This window comes from Hyla sarda, chromosome 1 (assembly GCF_029499605.1).
Source record: "Hyla sarda isolate aHylSar1 chromosome 1, aHylSar1.hap1, whole genome shotgun sequence".
Lineage (NCBI taxonomy): Eukaryota > Metazoa > Chordata > Amphibia > Anura > Hylidae > Hyla > Hyla sarda.
This window is the reverse complement of record NC_079189.1, coordinates 497,767,765-497,786,474: the sequence shown is the minus strand read 5'-3', so window position 1 is coordinate 497,786,474 and position 18,710 is coordinate 497,767,765. Positions and strand designations below refer to the sequence as shown.

Below are 18,710 nucleotides of genomic sequence, written 5' to 3'. Positions count from 1 at the left end.
GTAGATTACTATGAAGTGTACATTCTGTATACATTGCACAGGACAAGTGCCTTACAAATATCACAGGCTCCTGAAGGGTCAGTAGTAGAGGACAATGTATATGTTATGTCATGCACCATGACATTAACACATACTGAGATATTATATTGCATTCAAAAAGGAATTGCAATATAATACCAAGAAGACTGTGCTGGTTATGAAGGGGTTACGAGAACAGCCTATATTTCTCTATATGCTCTGCATTAGAAAACAGCCTGATGGATCTCTGGAGGACTGCCGGTTGAGGGTTAGGTCATCCATTAACATGTCTGCCTGGAATGTTGAATGATCTCAGTTATCAGCCAGGGAATAACATCCCATCATGTCTTGTATTAAGTTGCACTGGTTCTCAAGCATTAATCAGCATCCTCTGCACTATTAACAAAGAGGCAGTGTAATCCTCCCATGTGGCATGAAGCTGGCAATATGAAATGTTAATAATCAAATTTGCAGGAATTTTTTTTCCCCACAAACCTTTCAAATAATATAGGACTAAATCTGCCTTCTGAGGAATTACACAATAGCTTGAATAATTACAATATTTCTGTATCCGGGGAAGCATCATCAACTATCATTCTATCATTTCAATACATTTACTACATAATACATAATAAAAATAAGCAACTTTTATCTGCCCCGATGGGCAGTGTGTTACAGAATGCTATAAACATTTTACAATTCACCAGAAGTTACCACTTTCACAATATTGACATTGACACACTAGTGATTCTGGGTTCCCTATGCAACCCATAGTACATACGTAAATGTGAACCACTATGCCATAGACAAGATTAATCAACCAAAAGGCCTCTGAACCCTAATCCTTCCTGAGAACACTTTCCTAAAATGTAATCAGTGGCTGTCAAAAGCAAATTCAATAAGTCAGTATTGTTTTTGATCTGTTTCAGAGATACAGTATTATATTGGATTTTCTGTAAATTATACAATTTTACAGGTTTGGAGAGACAATTTAACCTCCTGAGAGGTTATCCCGAGCGTGACTCGGGGTTAATTTTCCCTGCCAGGATCGGTAACCCCGAGTCACGCTCGGGGTAGAATTACAGAGTTCCCGGCCGGGCTGCACGATATATCGCAAAAGCAATGCGATATAGCGATGCGGCCCCCGGGAAAACATGCGATTATCTGCTCTGGTCGGCTCCCGTTGCGGGGGCCAGCCAGAGCAGGTAAAGAAAAATACTATAAGTCAGTGTTTCCCTACCAGGGGGCCTCCAGCTGTTGCAAAACTACAACTCTCAGCATGCCCAAACAGTCAAAGGCTGTCCGGGCATGCTGGGAGTAGTAGTTTCACAACAGCTGGAGGCACCCTGTTAGAAAAACACTGAGCTAAATGTAAAAGGAAAAAGTAGTAAAATAAAAAAACCTTTTGCTCACCTAGTCCCGGTCCCTGCAGATGTCGTTCCCCTCCGTGCGCTCTGGTCCCTGCTCTATTCATCTTACAGGACCTTTCACTTTTCAGCCAATCACAGGCCGCAGTGGTGTAAAGCCTGTGATTGGCTGAAGGGGAAAGGGCTTGTTCTGCAGCAAATACACTAGGTTTGAAATCTGCCCGGCAAACCTAGTGTATGCTGCTGCAGAACAAGGTGACAATGGGGGGGAAGAATGTGACAAAGGGGGGAATGTGACAGGGGGGGAATGTGACAGGGGGGGAATGTGACAGGGGGGGAATGTGACAGGGGGGGAATGTGACAGGGGGGGAATGTGACAGGGGGGGAATGTGACAAGGGGGGAATGTGACAAGGGGGGGGAATGTGACAAGGGGGGGGAATGTGACAGGGGAGGGGGAGAATGTGACATGAAGGGGGAGAATGTGACATGAAGGGGGAGAATGTGACAAGGGGGGGGGGGAATGTGACAAGAGGGGGGAATGTGACAAGAGGGGGGAATGTGACAAGAGGGGGGAAAGTGACAAGAGGGGGGAAAGTGACAAGAGGGGGGAAAGTGACAAGAGGGGGGAATGTGACAGGGGAGGGGGAATGTGACAGGGGAGGGGGAATGTGACAAGGGGGGGAATGTGACAAGGGGGGGAATGTGACAAGGGGGGAAGAATGTGACAAGGAGGGGGGAGAATGTGACAGGGGGATGTGACAAGGGAGAGGGGGAATGTGACAAGGGAGGGGAAATGTGATGGGGGAGATGTGAAATGGGCGGGGGGAGATGTGAAATTCAGTGCAAAAAATTGTACCGCTTTTGGTACAAATTTCCAGAAAGAATCATACCGCCAGCGAGGTTAAATGTTGCCCCAGTTGCTAGCATGCAAAGTCAGTCTTGTGCGCAATGGAGGCGGAAGGCAGCTTGCAGAGTTTCCCTGCCTCCGACTTGTTTGCCGCACTATGCCTGCTCAACTTTTTTCTTCACCCTTACTTCACTAGGATATGAGAGTGAAGAATTATGAATATCCAGAAGATGAGTGGGCATCGCGCAGCAAACAGGACCAAATTTTGATGTAATATAATTTCACTCAGGTTCACCCTCACTATAACCAAGTGTATTGGATTTAGTGTCTGGTGCATATCCTGTCAGTTTCCCTTTAGAGGCTATATACACGTACAGTATCCTGTGCAGATTTTATGCACATCATTTTAATGCAGAGGATTTTAATCTGCAGATTTCAATGTAAACTGAATGACTGAATACAGCTTAAAATCGTGCACATCAAATCTGCGCCGGATACTTTATGTGTGAATAGACCCTTAAAGGGGTACTCCACCCCTAGACATCTTATCCCCTATCCCGCTGCTGGGGACCCCCGTGATCTCTCCTGCAGCATCCCTGTTCTTCAGGGATGTCCCGCCCCTCAATGCATTGAGGGAATTGGGGAGGCAATGGGGCAGCGGCGCCGATAGCCAGGGGGAGAGAAGCGGCGGCAGCAGGACTCTAGACCCCAGGAAAGGCAGGGGGAGAGAAGCGGGCAGCGACGCCTCTCTCCCCCTGACTTTTCTGGGGGCTTCTGCGGGGTCAGAAACAGTGTATCGGGGTATACACATGCATACACACGCACCCTCATTTTACCAAGGATATTTGGGTAAAAAACTTTTTTTACCCAAATATCCTTGGTAAAATGAGGGTGCGTGTTATAGGCCGGTGCATGGTATACCCCGATAAATACGGTATAAGGCAACAATTAGCACTTTAATTGTTTTGCTTTGTCAAAGTCCTACATGTATAGCAACTATCTCTTCTTTTATCTCCACAAGGTTCCTTAAACAGAACATGAATATAATCTGCCTCACTACTTGGTCCCTCACATTTTGTATACCGCCTTACATTCAAGCACTAATGTATCAACTTAAAGCTTACCTGTCCTTAAAGGAAGAAAATATTCATGTGTAATGAAGACATGGCAAAAGGGCCAGGAGAAGTGTGGGATTAGCTTGTTCTCTCCCAGTTCAGTGTCACATGACCTGGATGGACTTACAACTTAAAGGGGTAGTCCAGTGGTGAAAAACTTATCCCCTATCCTAAGGATAGGGGATAAGTTTGAGATCGCGGGGGGTCCGACCGCTGGGGCCCCCTGCGATCTCTCTGTACGGGGCCCTGGCTCTCCGCCGAGATAGCGGGTGTCGACCCCCGCACGAGGTGGCGGCCGACACGCCCCCTCAATACATCTCTATGGCAGAGCCGGAGATTGGTGAAGGCAGCGCTTCGGCTCTGCCATAGAGTTGTATTGAGGGGGCGTGTCGGCCGCCGCCTCGTGCGGAGGTCGACACGCCCCCTTCCAGCGGGCTGTCGGGGCTCCGTACAGGAGATCGCAGGGGGCCCCAGCGGTCGGACCCCCCGCGATCTGCAACTTATCCCCTATCCTTAGGATAGGGGATAAGTTGCTCACCACTGAATCACCACTGGACTACTCCTTTAAGTCTATGCGGCTGTCCATGTCTCACAGACACAGAACCAAGGAGAGAAGGGCATGGATGCGCAACTTTCTGCCTGCTTACTCTTGTCATTGGTTGGGGTATGAACTCTCAGACACTAATTAATAAAAATGACCTGTAGACATGTTAAAAGTTTTTAAATAGACAGGTAAACTCTAAAGTAAAAAAAAAAAAAATATGTGAATAAAATGATAAAGCAAAACTTTAGAAGAACTAGTGCAACCTCAATTTCCAACCCGCCTAGCACTTATCTGAAGGTTTCTGCTTATCCAGCCATTCCAGCTAATTCAAAATAAAGTTACTCAACACTTCCTATCAAATGGGCAGGTGGAATTAAGCTATGATAAACACATGCAGAAAAAAAACCTATTATGCTATGATATATGCAAACATTACATTTTTTTTAATTTTTTTTAAAATAAACTGCATTACCTCCAAAACTGGACCATTGCCCTAGAGATTACGGTATAAATTAATTCTTTTGACATACAAATGCTCTTTTCTAACCTGGCACCTCCAAGTATCTATTCCCTAATCTCTGTGAATCCAGCATTAGATCTCAAGAAAACCTTCATTTATCCTCGACTTTAACCATTGCACTTCTCCTGTCCTCTAACAAATTGGACATTCGGCAACTCTTTAACCCCTTAAGGAGCAGGCCAATTTAATTTTCGTTTTTTCCTCCTCGCCTTCAAAAATTTTAACTCTTAAATTTCCATCCACAGATTTTCATCCCCAAAAAATATTACTTATGTGCGAAAATTTAAAAGAAAACCGTAATTTAGCAAATTTTGGAAGGTTTTGTTTTCACGCTGTACACTTTACGGTAAAAATGACAGGTTCTCTCTACTCTGTGGGTCAATACGATTAAAATGATTCCCATGTTATGGGCCTTTTTATAATTGTACAGCTTTAAAAACAATCTCAAACTATTAACAAAATTAGCATGTTTGAAATTGCCCTATTTTGACCACCTATAACTTTCAAATTTTTCCGTATAAGCGGCGGTATGAGGGCTCATTATTTGCACCGTGATCTGTAGTATTTATCAGTACCAAGTTTGCTTAAATTTTACGTTTTATTCCCAAAATTTATAAAAAGTAACGAAAAAAAAAAAAAGCAGCAATTTTTTTTTTTTTTTTTTTAACGTTTACACCGTTCAACGTATGGGATGATTAACCCCTTAAGGACGCAGGACGTAAATGTACGTCCTGGTGCGGTGGTACTTAACGCACCACGACGTACATTTACGTCCTAAGCATAACCGCGGGCATCGGAGCTGATCTCGCGGGCGTCCGCCATTAACCCCTCAGGTGCCGGGATCAATACAGATTCCGGCATCTGCGGCAGTTCGCGATTTAAATGAACGATCGGATCGCCCGCAGCGCTGCTGCGGGGATCCGATCATTCATAACGCCGCACGGAGGTCCCCTCTCCTTCCTCCGTCCGGCTCCCGGCGTCTCCTGCTCTGGTCTGTGATCGAGCAGACCAGAGCAGGAGATGACCGATAATACTGATCTGTTCTATGTCCTATACATAGAACAGATCAGTATTAGCAATCATGGTATTGCTATGAATAGTCCCCTATGGGGACTATTCAAGTGTAAAAAAAAATTAAAAAAAATGTAAAAGTAAAAAAAAAGTGAAAAATCCCCTCCCCCAATAAAAAAGTAAAACGTCCGTATTTTCCTATTTTACCCCCAAAAAGCGTAAATTTTTTTTTTATAGACATATTTGGTATCGCCGCCTGCGTTAAGTTCCGAACTATTAAAATAAAATGTTACTGATCCCGTACGGTTAACGGCGTGAACGAAAAAAAATTAAAAAGTCCCAAATTCCTACTTTTTTAATACATTTTATTTTAAAAAAAATTCTAAAAAATGTATTAAGAGTTTTTTATATGCAAATGTGGTATCAAAAAAAAGTACAGATCATGGCGCAAAAAATGAGCCCCCATACCGCCGCTTATACGGAAAAATAAAAAAGTTATAGGTCATCAAAATAAAGGGATTATAAACGTACTAATTTGGTTAAAAAGTTTGTGATTTTTTTTAAGCGCAACAATAATAGAAAAGTATATAATAATTAATAATCATTTTAATCGTATTGACCCTCAGAATAAAGAACACATGTCATTTTTACCATAAATTGTACGGCGTGAAAACGAAACCTTCCAAAATTAGCAAAATTGCGTTTTTCGTTTTAATTTCCCCACAAAAATAGTGTTTTTTGGTTGCGCCATACATTTTATGATATAATGAGTGATGTCATTACAAAGGACAACTGGTCGCGCAAAAAACAAGTCCTCATACTAGTCTGTGGATGAAAATATAAAAGAGTTATGATTTTTAGAAGGCGAGGAGGAAAAAATGAAAACGTAAAAATTAAATTGTCTGAGTCCTTAAGGCCAAAATGGGCTGAGTCCTTAAGGGGTTAATAATATATTTTGATAGTTCAGACTTTTACGCACATGGCGATACCAAATATGTTTATTATTTTTTAACGTTATTTTGAGGGAAAAATGGGAAAAATTTATGATTTTAATTTTTATTGGGGAGGGGATTTTTCACTTTTTTTTGACACTTTAATAGTCTCCATTGATTGCTAATAGCATAGCACTGATCGGTATTATCGGCGATCTTCTGCTCTGCTCGATCTCAGACCAGAGCAAAAGACCCCAGGAGACGGCCGGAGCCAGGTGAGGGGACCCCTGGCCGCCATTACAGATGATTGGATCCCTGCAGCAGCGCTGCAGGCGATCTGATCATCCATTGAAAGTACGGCACTGCCGCAGTTGCTGTGATCTTGTATTGATCACGGCATCTGAGGGGTTAATGGCAGACATCCGCACGATTGCTGCTGATAGTCCAGGGCTCACGGTCACGGCGGAGCGTAAATGTACGTCATGGTGCGTTAAGTAACTGATAGTGACGTCACTATGGGGGCACGGAGAGTCCACAAAACGATCGACGCGTTTCGGAAACTTTTGAATTTCCTTAGTCGCGATACGCATCGAAACGTTTCCGAAACGAATTTTCGAAATGAGTCAATAGTTTTGTGGACTCTCCGTGCCCCCATAGTGACGTCACTATCAGTTACTCACAACATCGAGTCACTTACCACGAGGACGGAAGCAGGTTGAGATGCTACCGGCCGGAGCGTTCTCCCGCTATCCCTGTTTTGAGGACCATCACCCCAAAAAAGCGACGTCCCTGACTAGCAACGGACATCAGGTATCTATTTCTATTAGAAACTCTTTTATTTTACCTGAACCGGAGGAACCTCTCTCTTTTTTTTATTACCATTTGTAGCGCTGGAGTACCCTCCAAACGGGCCCACTGTGGAAGGACTTATCTTGTACTCCTAGAAAGTGCCGCAATCCAATTACATTCTCCAATACTATGCCACATATTCTAATATAGGTACTTGCACTGCTATTATCCATTTTATTATTCATCATAACCACTCGCTTATTTGCTAAAACAACTCTGTTGTGCTCATATTCCAGAGGACCGCTGCTAAAATTCAGTACCACACTACTCATTGCAAGGTAGGATACGGTTCCATTTAATTCATCTCACTATAGCTATTTTTCCTAGCGCGTACTCCTATTTTTTCTAATTTTGTATTATACACTACTTGTACGCCTTACAGGGAAGTGTACAGGAGTAACGCAGCAAGGATATAGCCCACAGTTTCCTCCAGCGTGGGTGATATATATTTATTTATTAGATTTGTAAATTACTTCTATTCTTAATCCTACCAGTACTTATCAGCTGCTGAAGTGGAGTTGTTCTTTTCTGTCTGACAACAGAGCTCTCTGCTGACACCTCTGTCTGTCTCAGAAACTGTCCGAAGCAGGAGAGGTCTGCCATGGGGATTTGCTGCTACTCTGGACAGTTCCAGAGACAGACACAGGTGTCAGCAGAAAACACTGTGGTCAGACAGAATAGAACAACTCAACTTCAGAAGCTGATAAGTACTGGTAGGATTAAGATTTTTTAACAGAAGTAATTTACAAATCTGTTTAACTTTCTTGAGCCAGTTGATATGAAAAAAAAATATATATATAAAAGGTTTTTTCATGGAATACCCCTTTAAGCTTTTAAAAGCCTCTCAAAATTTGATGAAAAAATTGAAAATTTAGCATTTTTCTAACTTTGAAGCTCTCTGCTTGTAAGGAAAATAAACATTCTAAATAAATAATATTTTGATTCACATATACAATATGTCTACTTTATGTTTACATCATAAAGTTGAGATGTTTTTACTTTTGGAAAACACCAGAGGGCTTCAAAGTTCAGAAGAAATTTTCCAATTTTTCACAAAATTTTCAAAATCGGAATTTTTTAGGGGCCAGTTCAGGTTTGAAGTGGATTTGAAGGGCCTTCATATTACAAATACCTCATAAATTACCCCATTATAAAAACTGCACCCCTCAAAGTATTCAAAATGACATTCAGTAAGTTTGTTAACCCTTTAGGTGTTTCACAGGAATAGCAGCAAAGTGAAGGAGAAAATTCAAAATCTTAATTTTTTACACTCGCATGTTCTTGTAGACCCAGTTTTTGAAATTTTACAAGGGGTAAAAGGAGAAAAAGCCCCCCAAAAATTGTAACCAGATTTCTCTCGAGTAAGGAAATACCTCATATGTGTATGTCAAGTGTTCGGCGGGCGCAGTAGAGGGCTCAGAAGGGAAGGAGCGACAATGGGATTTAGGAGAGTGAGTTTTGCTGAAATGGTTTTTGGGGCATGTCGCATTTAGGAAGCCCCTATGGTGCCAGAACAGCAAAAAAAAAAAAAAAAAAAAAAAAAAAACACATGGCATACTATTTTGGAAACTACACCCCTCAAGGCACTTAACAAGGGGTCCGGTGAGCCTTAACAGCCCACAGGTGTTTGACGACTTTTCGTTAAATTCGGATGTGTAAATGAAAAAAATACATTTTCACTAAAGTGCAGGTTTTTTCCCCCAAATTTACTATTTCTACAAAGGGTAATGAGAGAAAAATCCCCCCAAAATTTGTAACGCAATTTCTCCCGAGTACGGAGATACCCCATATGTGGCCCTAAACTGTTGCCTTGAAATACCACAGGGCTCTGAAGTGAGAGAGCGCCATGCACATTTGAGGCCTGAATAAGGAATTTGCAGTAGGGGTGGACCCGGTCACAAGGATGGGGCTTGTCTCCACCAAAACCCTACAGCAGTGTCTCCCACAGGGTGCCTCCAGCTGTTGCAAGACTCCCAGCCTGCCAGGACAGTCTATGGCTGTCCGGCAACACTGGGAGTTGTGGTTTTGCCACAGCTGGAGGCGCCGTTTAGGAGACGCTGCCGTATGAGACGTCTTTCATTTTTATTGGAGGGGGGGGGACGTGTAAGGGGGTGTATGTGTAGTGTGTTACTTTTTATTACATTCACATGGGGGGGGGGGCACCCCAAACCTTCAGCTGTGGCAAAATGACAACTCCCAGAATGCACTGACAGACCGTACATGCTGGCAGTTGTAGTTTTACAACAGCTGTAGGCACAATGGTGGGGAACCACTGAGTTAGAAAACAGACTCTAGCCCAGTGATTCCAACCCGTGTGCCTCCAGCTGTTGCAAGACTACAACTCCCAGCATGTACGGTCTGTCAGTGCACTCTGGGAGTTGTAGTTTTGCAACAGCTGGAGGCACACGGGTTGGAATCACTGAGTTAGGAAACAGACTCTAGCTCAGTGTTTCCCAACCAGTGTGCCTACAGCTGTTGCAAAACTACAATTCCCAGCATGCCCGTACTGTCAGGGATGCTGGGTGTGTAGTTCTGCAATATCTGGCCCTTCAGATGTTGCAGAACTACAACTCCCAGCATGCCTGGACAGTCTGGGCATGCTAGGAGTTGTAGTTATGCAACAACTGGGGAAGAACAGTGGCCTCCAAACTGTAGCCCTCCAGATGTTGCAAAACTACAACTCCAAGCATGCCCAGACTGTCCAGGCATGCTGGGAGTTGTAGTTGTGCAACATCTGAAGGGCCAGATATTGCAGAACTACACGCCCAGCATCCCTGACTGTCTGGGCATGATGGGAGTTGTAGTTTTGCAACATCTGGAGGGCTACAGTTTGGAGACCACCATATAGTGGTCTCCAAACTGTGCCACTTCAGATGTTGCAAAACTACAACTCCCAGCATGCCCAGACAGTCAGTGCATGCTGGGAGTTGTAGTTTTGCAACATCTGGAGGACCACAGTTTAGAGACCACTACACAGTGGTCTCCAAACTGTGACCCTCCAGATGTTGCAAAACTACAACTCCCAGCATGCCCAGACAGCCTTTGGCTGTGTGGGCATGTTGGGAGTTGTAGTTCTGCAGCTTTTAGAAGGCCACAGTGAAGATCACTTATCGCGATCTTCACTGCAGCCTTCTCAGCCGCACTTTCCGGCCGCCGCTCTTCCTCCGCCGCCGCAGGTCCGGTTAAGCTGGGCCATGTCCCCCCCCTTGCCGCCCGTGTTCCCCCCGCTCTGTACAGACTTCGATTGGTGCGCAGAGTGGGGGGAAATGAACTCTAACCCCCACGCCCCCCTCCTGCCATTGGTGGTCAGCCTGACCGACCAATGGCAGGCGATAGGAGGGGGTGGCAACACTGCCACCACGCTCCTATGCTTTAGGCTGGTCGGAGCTGTCTCTGACAGCTCCGATCAGTCTTATTTTCCGGGAGATCGGGTCACCAGTGACCCAGTTTGCCCAGATCGCGGAAAATCGCAGGTCTGAATTGACCTGCAATTTGCTGCGATCGCCGATATGGGGGGGGGGGGGTCTCAGGACCCCCATAGGCATTGCCACGGAATGCCTGCTGATAGATATCAGCAGGCATCCTGGTCCGATCACCACCCGGCGAGCGGCAGTGATCAGAAATGCAGAGGGCGTATGGATACGCCCTCCGTCCTTAAGTGACGGGACGCGATGGCGTATGCATACGCCTTTCGTCCCCAAGGAGTTAAAAACTATTTACGCACCTTGGCTGGATACACTAGGGTTGGCTCCCATGGCTCAGAGTAGGGACCATATACTGCACTAATGCCCTACAGGCTACATGTTTAGGTGAAAGGCTAGAGTCTGGCTGTTCTGTGTTACGATACGCCAGGATGATTTTTATGTGAGTTCTGTGATATTATCTTGCTTTACATTTGATTTCTGGTGCTTTGATTATTTTTGTTGTTGACCTGATTCATGGTGCATTATATACAGTATATTCTGCATTATATACAGTATATAGTGCTTCTATGTAGCCATCTCACTAGGATGCCTGTGACTGGACATTGATGGTATTCTACCCCTGGTTGGATATAGGGTTGATGCATAGTGCTGTCCATGCATCACTGGCCTATTTCTACACAGGAGTAAATGAAGTCTGTCAAGGGTGGTAGATAACGGCCGTTCCTTTTTTGGGCTATTTAAAAAAAAGTAAATTTGCTGAACTGATCAAGAAAAAAATCCTAACTTGCTGGAAAATTTGCCATAATGGGCAATAGTTCACAAAAATATCCCCCAGCCAAGCTAGTACAGATTAAAGATGTATACATATACAAGCATAAAATCAGATTAGCTGTGAAAAGGTGTATACTACAATTAATAAACCTATATATTACCTTGTATGGCTATTTGAGGACAGACTTTCCCAGGGTTGGACGCTACATCCAGTGACTGCAAAGGCACCTCCACAGCTGCCGTCCAGCTTCATCAATAGAGCTTTTGCAGCATTCTCCGCAGTTTTCCTGCAGTCATGTGCTCTCTTTAGCATCTGCGTGATGTTCTCATCCCCAGTTTGCTCAGCTTCATCATGAAATCAAAAATACCTAATAGGTAAATTTCCCCATAATGGTAAACAGAGGATCACAAGTTATGTTAAAAAAAAAAAAAACACTAATTCAAAATTAAAAGGAAAAAGGAAGACCTGACAAATTAGCGATGTGAATAATGAAAGATACACGAAAGTTACTATAAGAGTATAAAACCTTCAAGAAGTGCTATGTTTTCATACCGGAGTGTGATTAAAAGGACCCAGTCAATTGCAGCATAAGTTGCAACATATCATAGCTATGGCTCTATATTTTTAGGGCATACAGATACCAATTTTGGGCTCACAAATGTTGTGTACTTGACTTATAAAATGATGGTACATGTTGGGGCACATTAATCACAGTTTGTGATGAAGACTTATTCTTACCTACAGTTCCAACTCCGGCAGCTCTGAACTGTCCCAGAATGAGAGACTGCTCGCTTTCTGCTAGTGCCAGCAATAATTCATATGCCTCGATACACTGCTCACTAAACCATAGGAAAAAGGGAAATACCAAATCAATATCTTAAAGCAGCTACTGTACATCATATTAAGACAGACAAGGAGGATCTTGACATCCCAAAAAGTAGCATTAATTCTTTGACCCACTGCTGACCTTAAATCTCTGCTGTATTATAAAAGTTGATTGGTATTATGTGGCATCTGTGATTAAACTGGAGAATAAAGCAGACACAAGAGGAAAAATGCCTATAAGGAAAAGGATTAGCCGGCATATCTTGTTCTTCTGAGACAAAAAATAAAATAAAAAACTAAATCCCTGATACAGACCACTAACTTTAGATCTCGGCAAACAGGACTTAAATACTAGCTGTGACATTAATTTGTTCTTGGATTACTACATGCTTTAAAGACAGATGGAAATATTCTGAGACCATGACAATTTACCTTGAGGGTAAAAGCAAAAAAAAAAAAATGACAAACAAGTTAAATTAATAGATTAAAAATTCTCTGTAAATAACATCTGTGCTCTTAATCCAAGGCTTCTAAAGAGAGGTTACTAAGTTTGTGGTAGAGATTCCTGGCAGACAACATGACATCTAAAATAGTGGAGGGGCTATGGCAACTCAGAGTGGAAATTTCAACTACCGAAAAATGCTATTCCATCATAAACATGGTGAAAATATAAAAACCTAACCAAATAACCCCTGCTAAAAATATTATGTTATTATGAGGCAGGGTTTATACTGTAGAGATTCCAAGAGCGGCCTGTGTTGACTGAAGCAGTCAGTGCTAGGACCATGTGCAAGATCATTCTTTCGGCAGTAGAATTTCAGCCGCCAATATTCCGTAACGTGCACTATGCAGTGGAATACCATTGACAGCAACGGGATTCTGCTACACTGGAATTTCCAAGCGGCATTTCAAATCACAATACTGTTTGGAAATTTGAAAATCTAAGAAGGTTTGTTAATGCAAGCCTGTCTCCTTACAGTTCTTTTTTATTTAAACTGCCTATCTTTCCTTTTAGCCATGTTGTGTTCAAACTTAAATGGACACTGTCACTTTAACAAGTGTTCGAGATTTGAACACTCAGACCCCGACTGATTATAACTTTAGCCGACTCAGACTGACATTTCAGCTGACATATTACATTGCAGCTGACACATGATGAATTAAAGGTCCTGTTGAGTCCTATAAAGGTATGGTCCTATGAGATAGATTTGCTACAGAGTTTTCTGCTACAGAAAATAAGTTTAATTTACCTAAATGGTATTGCTATTCAGATTAAAGGACAGCTGCAGACCTGCAGAATAGGCAACATTCGGCACTGCAAATATTGTGGACTACATCTCCCATGATGCTCTTACAGCCAAAATGCTGCTAAATCATCATGGGGATGTAGTCCAAAACATCTGCAGTGCCAAAGGTTGCTCTAGGCGGTCCTGTAATAGGGCATATGGAAAGCAGGACATATGGATTTTGACACTAAAATCTATGAAGTCACTATAAATAAACTCATACTTGTCGTGTTTCCATATACTAGGACAACCCCAGAGATTTAGAAGAACATGTCATTAGCGTGCTCTTGCAATTAATGTAGTACAGTGTTTTGTATACTCACTGGGACAACATCCATGAGCCACATTTGTTTTGCCCAGAGTGGATTTTTAATACTTCACTTATATGTTAAGAAAAGTAGAGCTTTAGACACAAGTAGGGAGTTTTAAAGGCGTTATCCTAAGTTTAAAACTTTTCAAACCATCCAGTGAGAATCACCCTATTGCTGTATGGGTAGGGGGATGGGAAGAAGTGTCTATACTACTCCAACCAAAATGACTCTCTTCTGTCCTTGCTGACATAGAAGAAAGAGTTAATTTTTTGGAGCTCACCTTGAGGGGTGACAATGACAATTTGTGTATAGTCACATTACTTGATAGAAAGCCTTCCTCTGGAAGTACAATTTTGGTGACTATGACTAAGGACATGGCGTCTTAAACGCATTAGTCCTGCTTTTATATGATTATATATTCTGGAATATTAATAAAGTAATATTGGATCATCACCTCGTGAGCCGGATCTTCTGTGCTTTGGATTCTGTAGCTGTGCTCCGGCTGTCTGGGCACCGAGGAGGGGCTCTGCAAGTTTCAGGTGTGGTGAGCTGAGCTATTGGACTTTCCTGCTCGTGTACAATTTTGGATGGTTCATCTTATCATCCCCCTCACACGATTAAGGCAATTCCGAAGAGGGAATTTATAAGATTAAAAAGGGCATGTTCCACCCCTGATTTACTTGAGCCTCTCAGGGGGGTCAGTGATCGATTCAGAAGTCTAAGATATAAGAAATGGATGGTGGGCAAAGCCATTCATTGTGCTTAACAAAGGACATGTAATTTACTATTGTCTATGCCTCCCCAAGACCTTCTTTCCTGCACAGGTCGGGACGTTACTAATAGTGATCGACACAGAGACACAAATTGTGGCGTTTCCCTAGTATTCTCTACTGCTTATAGTGAGGACTTCAACAGTGTCAGGAGTAACTTTTATAAATATCTATCTTTTTAGGTAAGATTCTGGAGCAGGGTGCAAATGTGTACCATGTAGCACAGTATTTTCTCACCTAGTGAATACACAAGAGAATGTTTCACTTGCAATTGGTTATCTGTAAACTGTTTCCTTCTGCTCGGTGGTCACAGATGTAATGTGAAAATGTTATTTCTTCTAATAAACTATTTTCTATTTATTCTTTTATGAATTGTAATTCAGACTATGCAATTTACCAAATTATCTGCACTAGCTGTAATGTCACTTATGTTGGTTATACTTCTCGGAAGGTGAAGATTAGGATAGCGGAGTACATTGGAAAGGGTAAGTGAATGCACTGGACACCAGACCTTTTATATTTGTCCACCATTAGAGTCAGGACACTTTCTCTTTCATTGTGTTTGAGAGTGTGTTTAAACTTTTTCTTTATATGCTCACTTTTGGAACTAATGGGGTTAAAGGGGTACTCCGCCGCTAGACATCTTATCCCCTATTCAAAGGATAGGGGATAAGATGTCAGATCGCCGCGGTCCCGCTGCTGGGGACCCCGGGGATCGCTGCTGCAGCACCCCGCTATCATTACTGCGCAGAGCGAGTTCGCTCTGCACGTAATGACGGGCAATACAGGGGGCGGAGCATCGTTACGTCACAGCTCCGCCCATCGTGACGTCACGGCCCGCCCACATCAATACAAGTCTATGGGAGGGGGCGTGGCGGTCGTCACGCCCCCTGCCATAGACTTGCATTAAGGGGACGGGCCGTGTTGTCATGAGGGGCGGAGCCATGATGTCACGCTGCTCCAACCCCTGTATCGCCCGTCATTACGTGCAGAGCGAACTCGCACTGCGCAGTAATGATAGCGGGGTGCTACAGCAGCGATCCCCGGGGTCCCCAGCAGCAGGACCGCAGCGAACTAACATCTTATCCCCTATCCTTTGGATAGGGGATAAGATGCCAGGGGCGGAGTACACCTTTAATACTTTTCCAAGTAGTCTATGTTCTAAAAAGTGTATGCAGACTATATTCAGACTATGACTAGAGCACATTACGTGCTGGAAAGTGTCAGTCTAACTTGTGATACATATAAAAAACAAGCATGGCATGTTGTGTGACATTTCTACAATAAAGTCAATTTTAAGGAATTTGCCCAAGAAATCTTCCTTCTGTTCTTTAAAAGTTTCCCCTGTCCAGGCAATTAGTATTTGATCAAAGAAGAGATCCACAACGATTATGAGAATAGAGGTCACTTGTACCTGAGTGATATGAATGGCTCAGCTGCCATCATTCTATGTGATGCCATACAGTTAAGAGTGAGCAAAAATATGATATAAAATCTAATAAAGCTGTGACCTTATTATAGTTACACAACCCACAAATAATTACTAAAGTAATGGGTAGTGTTAGATTGTATCACCCACTTGATTGTGACTCCATATTCCATTAATACACTGCCATAACATAAAATGAAAGGCCACCTGGTTCCTAGTTTGGTGTCAGGCCTAGTACAGCAGTTTGGATAGTACAAGACCCACAATGGTTCGCACAAGAAGTAAAGTGTATTGTTGAAGAAATATTTTGACCAGAATATTGTTTGCACTTTTACATTTATCAAATTTATGTATCAAATACGTCACTGACTAAAATTAGGAATTCTACACAGTGTAATATTTATAACTATGAGATACAGGAACAGTCTTATAGGTCTGCTGTACTCACCTGTACTGTAAAGCCAGCCTCAGAGCAGTTGCGTTCGATTCATATTTCCCCACTAGCATGCTCATTCTTTCGGCATTGCTTTTACATTCCTCCAGTGTTATCGTCAGCAAATCATTCTGGGATTTTAAGTGCTCGATTCGACTGCATAGAAAAGATCAATATTTTTATCCTGCCATGTAAATCACAGCTTGTTTTTCTACTTTTCCAAAAGACTGCATTGCACTGAGAGCAATAAATACAGTCGGGCATGCGGAACTTGAGATCAATAAGCACTTAGGTGCAATAATCATAATTATACTTGCCTATGTTTGAGGAGCACAGTTCAACATAATCTCTGCAAAAAAGAATGCATTCCTATTGTTGACTTTCTTCTCTCCTATAACAGTATTGTCACTGTAATGTATTACAATTACAAGTAATCTTTGGTGGCTAGATGTTGCTTTTGGATGCTTTATACCAAAGAACCTGTACTGAACTAAAACCACAAAGCCTTTATGAGTACCTATCATGAACTCATCTGTCCCTAATTCTCCATCTTCTACTATCTTTTTCTTCTAAACCCCCTTTTCCTACCTTTATCAATCACTTGTTAGTTGCTCACTTTGCTGCCATCTGTGAGAGAGGAAGGGGGAGCGACCAAGCAGGAGTGACATCAGCTGAAGCCAGGCTGGGCTCACTTCCGCCCTTCTTCTGCGGCCAGCTTGTAATCAGGTAATGGGGAAGGGGGGATTGTATCGTGCGCTGCGATCCTGCGGGACAGCGTTTGTCATCACAGGCAGGCATGGCAGCCGTCCTGCCTGCCCTGCACAGCGCTGCTCCCGTCTGTCTATTTGACAGGCAGCAAGCTGCGCTGTTCGCTGCGTTCTCCCGCACTGCGATTCTGCTTATGATACCTGCACTGCCATCCTGCTTGTTATACCTGTGCTGCGATCTCCTGTGCTGTGATCCTGCTTGTAATACCAGCATTGTGATCTCCTGCGCTGCATCCTGCTTGTTACCCCTGGGGGGGTCCTGGGGGACGGTGTTTGTCATCACGGGCAGGCACAGCAGCTGTCCTGTCTGCCGTGCACAGCGCTGCTCCCGCCTGTCTGATTGACAGGCAGGGAGCTGCGCTGTGTTTTTTCTGGCTGCACTCAGAGTTCGGACTCATGCTGCCAAACCGGTATGAGTCCAAAATCAATGATCCGAGACATGTAGGGAGACGCCTAGTGGTCAGTTTTAAAATAAAAAAGAAAAAAAAGAAAAATTTAAAGATACATTTTTGTTACTCACATGGTATTAGAAAGTGGTTTCTAATACCTTGATTAACAAAACATAAAAAGTATTTTGGGTGACAGATACTCTTTAAACTGCTGTTCTGCAGGGAAGAGCAGTTTAGTATGTAATTTCAGTTTGTAAATCAAAGCTGCTGTAAACAGGAAAGAACATGAGTGAGCCTATATCTGCCAACATTCTGCCATGGTTTGGGAGATGGCTCGATTTGTCCCTATGTTCCAATTAAGTCTGGAATGTTTCTCATGAGCCTTTGCGCGAGCTGCAGTTAGAGGAAAAACTCTCGAAGTGTTGACCCTCCATAAATGGAATAGACGCACATACTCTGTAGAGGCATTAGCTCTCTTCTGAGGATAAATCTCGGAATCTTCTTTCTTTCTCACCTGTAACCCAGATGGTAAGAGTGATATGGTTTTCACTCACACATTAAGAGCAGATTTATTGCTGTTCAAGAGAGCTTTTCGGATGTTCTCTACCCTATATTACTGATTGCCAGACATAATAGCTTGTTGCAAATGGTTCCATCTGGAATGCGTGCAAAGGTTTCAAAAGCAGCAGCTCTCTGGGAATAAAGGCACAAGGTTTTTTTTCCTTTATAGATACATGTGCTCTCTTCAGTAAACACAAGTAATTTTACTCCTAATGCAGAAAACAACAGCTTTACCCAGCAATCTCTGAACATATATCTTCAGCAGAAGGTAAAATCTGCACTCACTAAATGCCAACAGAGACTTTTACAAACAAACAAAATATTTTCCGGCTGACATGCTTTCCAATTTCTGCAATTTAGTAAAGCGCATTTGCCCAGACAAGTAATAAAGTAGCATTTCTTTGTTCCTCTTAAAGATGTCAAATGGCAACAGATTGGGGAGATTTATTAATGAAATTTCGCTAGTTTACTGCCAGTAGTAAGGCCTTCTGGCAATTACACTGTTTGCTGCTTGCGTCAGTCATAGAGATAGTGGATT

At 43.0% G+C, this 18,710-nt stretch overlaps 1 protein-coding gene across 6 annotated transcripts in view; it reads right to left on the bottom strand.

The window, feature by feature from the left end:
- MCC (MCC regulator of WNT signaling pathway) overlaps positions 1 to 18,710 on the bottom strand; it is a 418,752-nt gene that overhangs the window by 32,719 nt on the left and 367,323 nt on the right. For all 6 annotated transcript variants that reach the window (XM_056537453.1, XM_056537452.1, XM_056537454.1 and 3 more), the window contains 3 exons: positions 16,471 to 16,611; positions 12,140 to 12,240; positions 11,562 to 11,745 (listed from right to left, as the gene is read on the bottom strand). In XM_056537453.1, the coding sequence (XP_056393428.1) occupies positions 11,562 to 11,745; positions 12,140 to 12,240; positions 16,471 to 16,611 (426 nt within the window). The remainder of the gene's footprint in view (positions 1 to 11,561; positions 11,746 to 12,139; positions 12,241 to 16,470; positions 16,612 to 18,710) is intronic.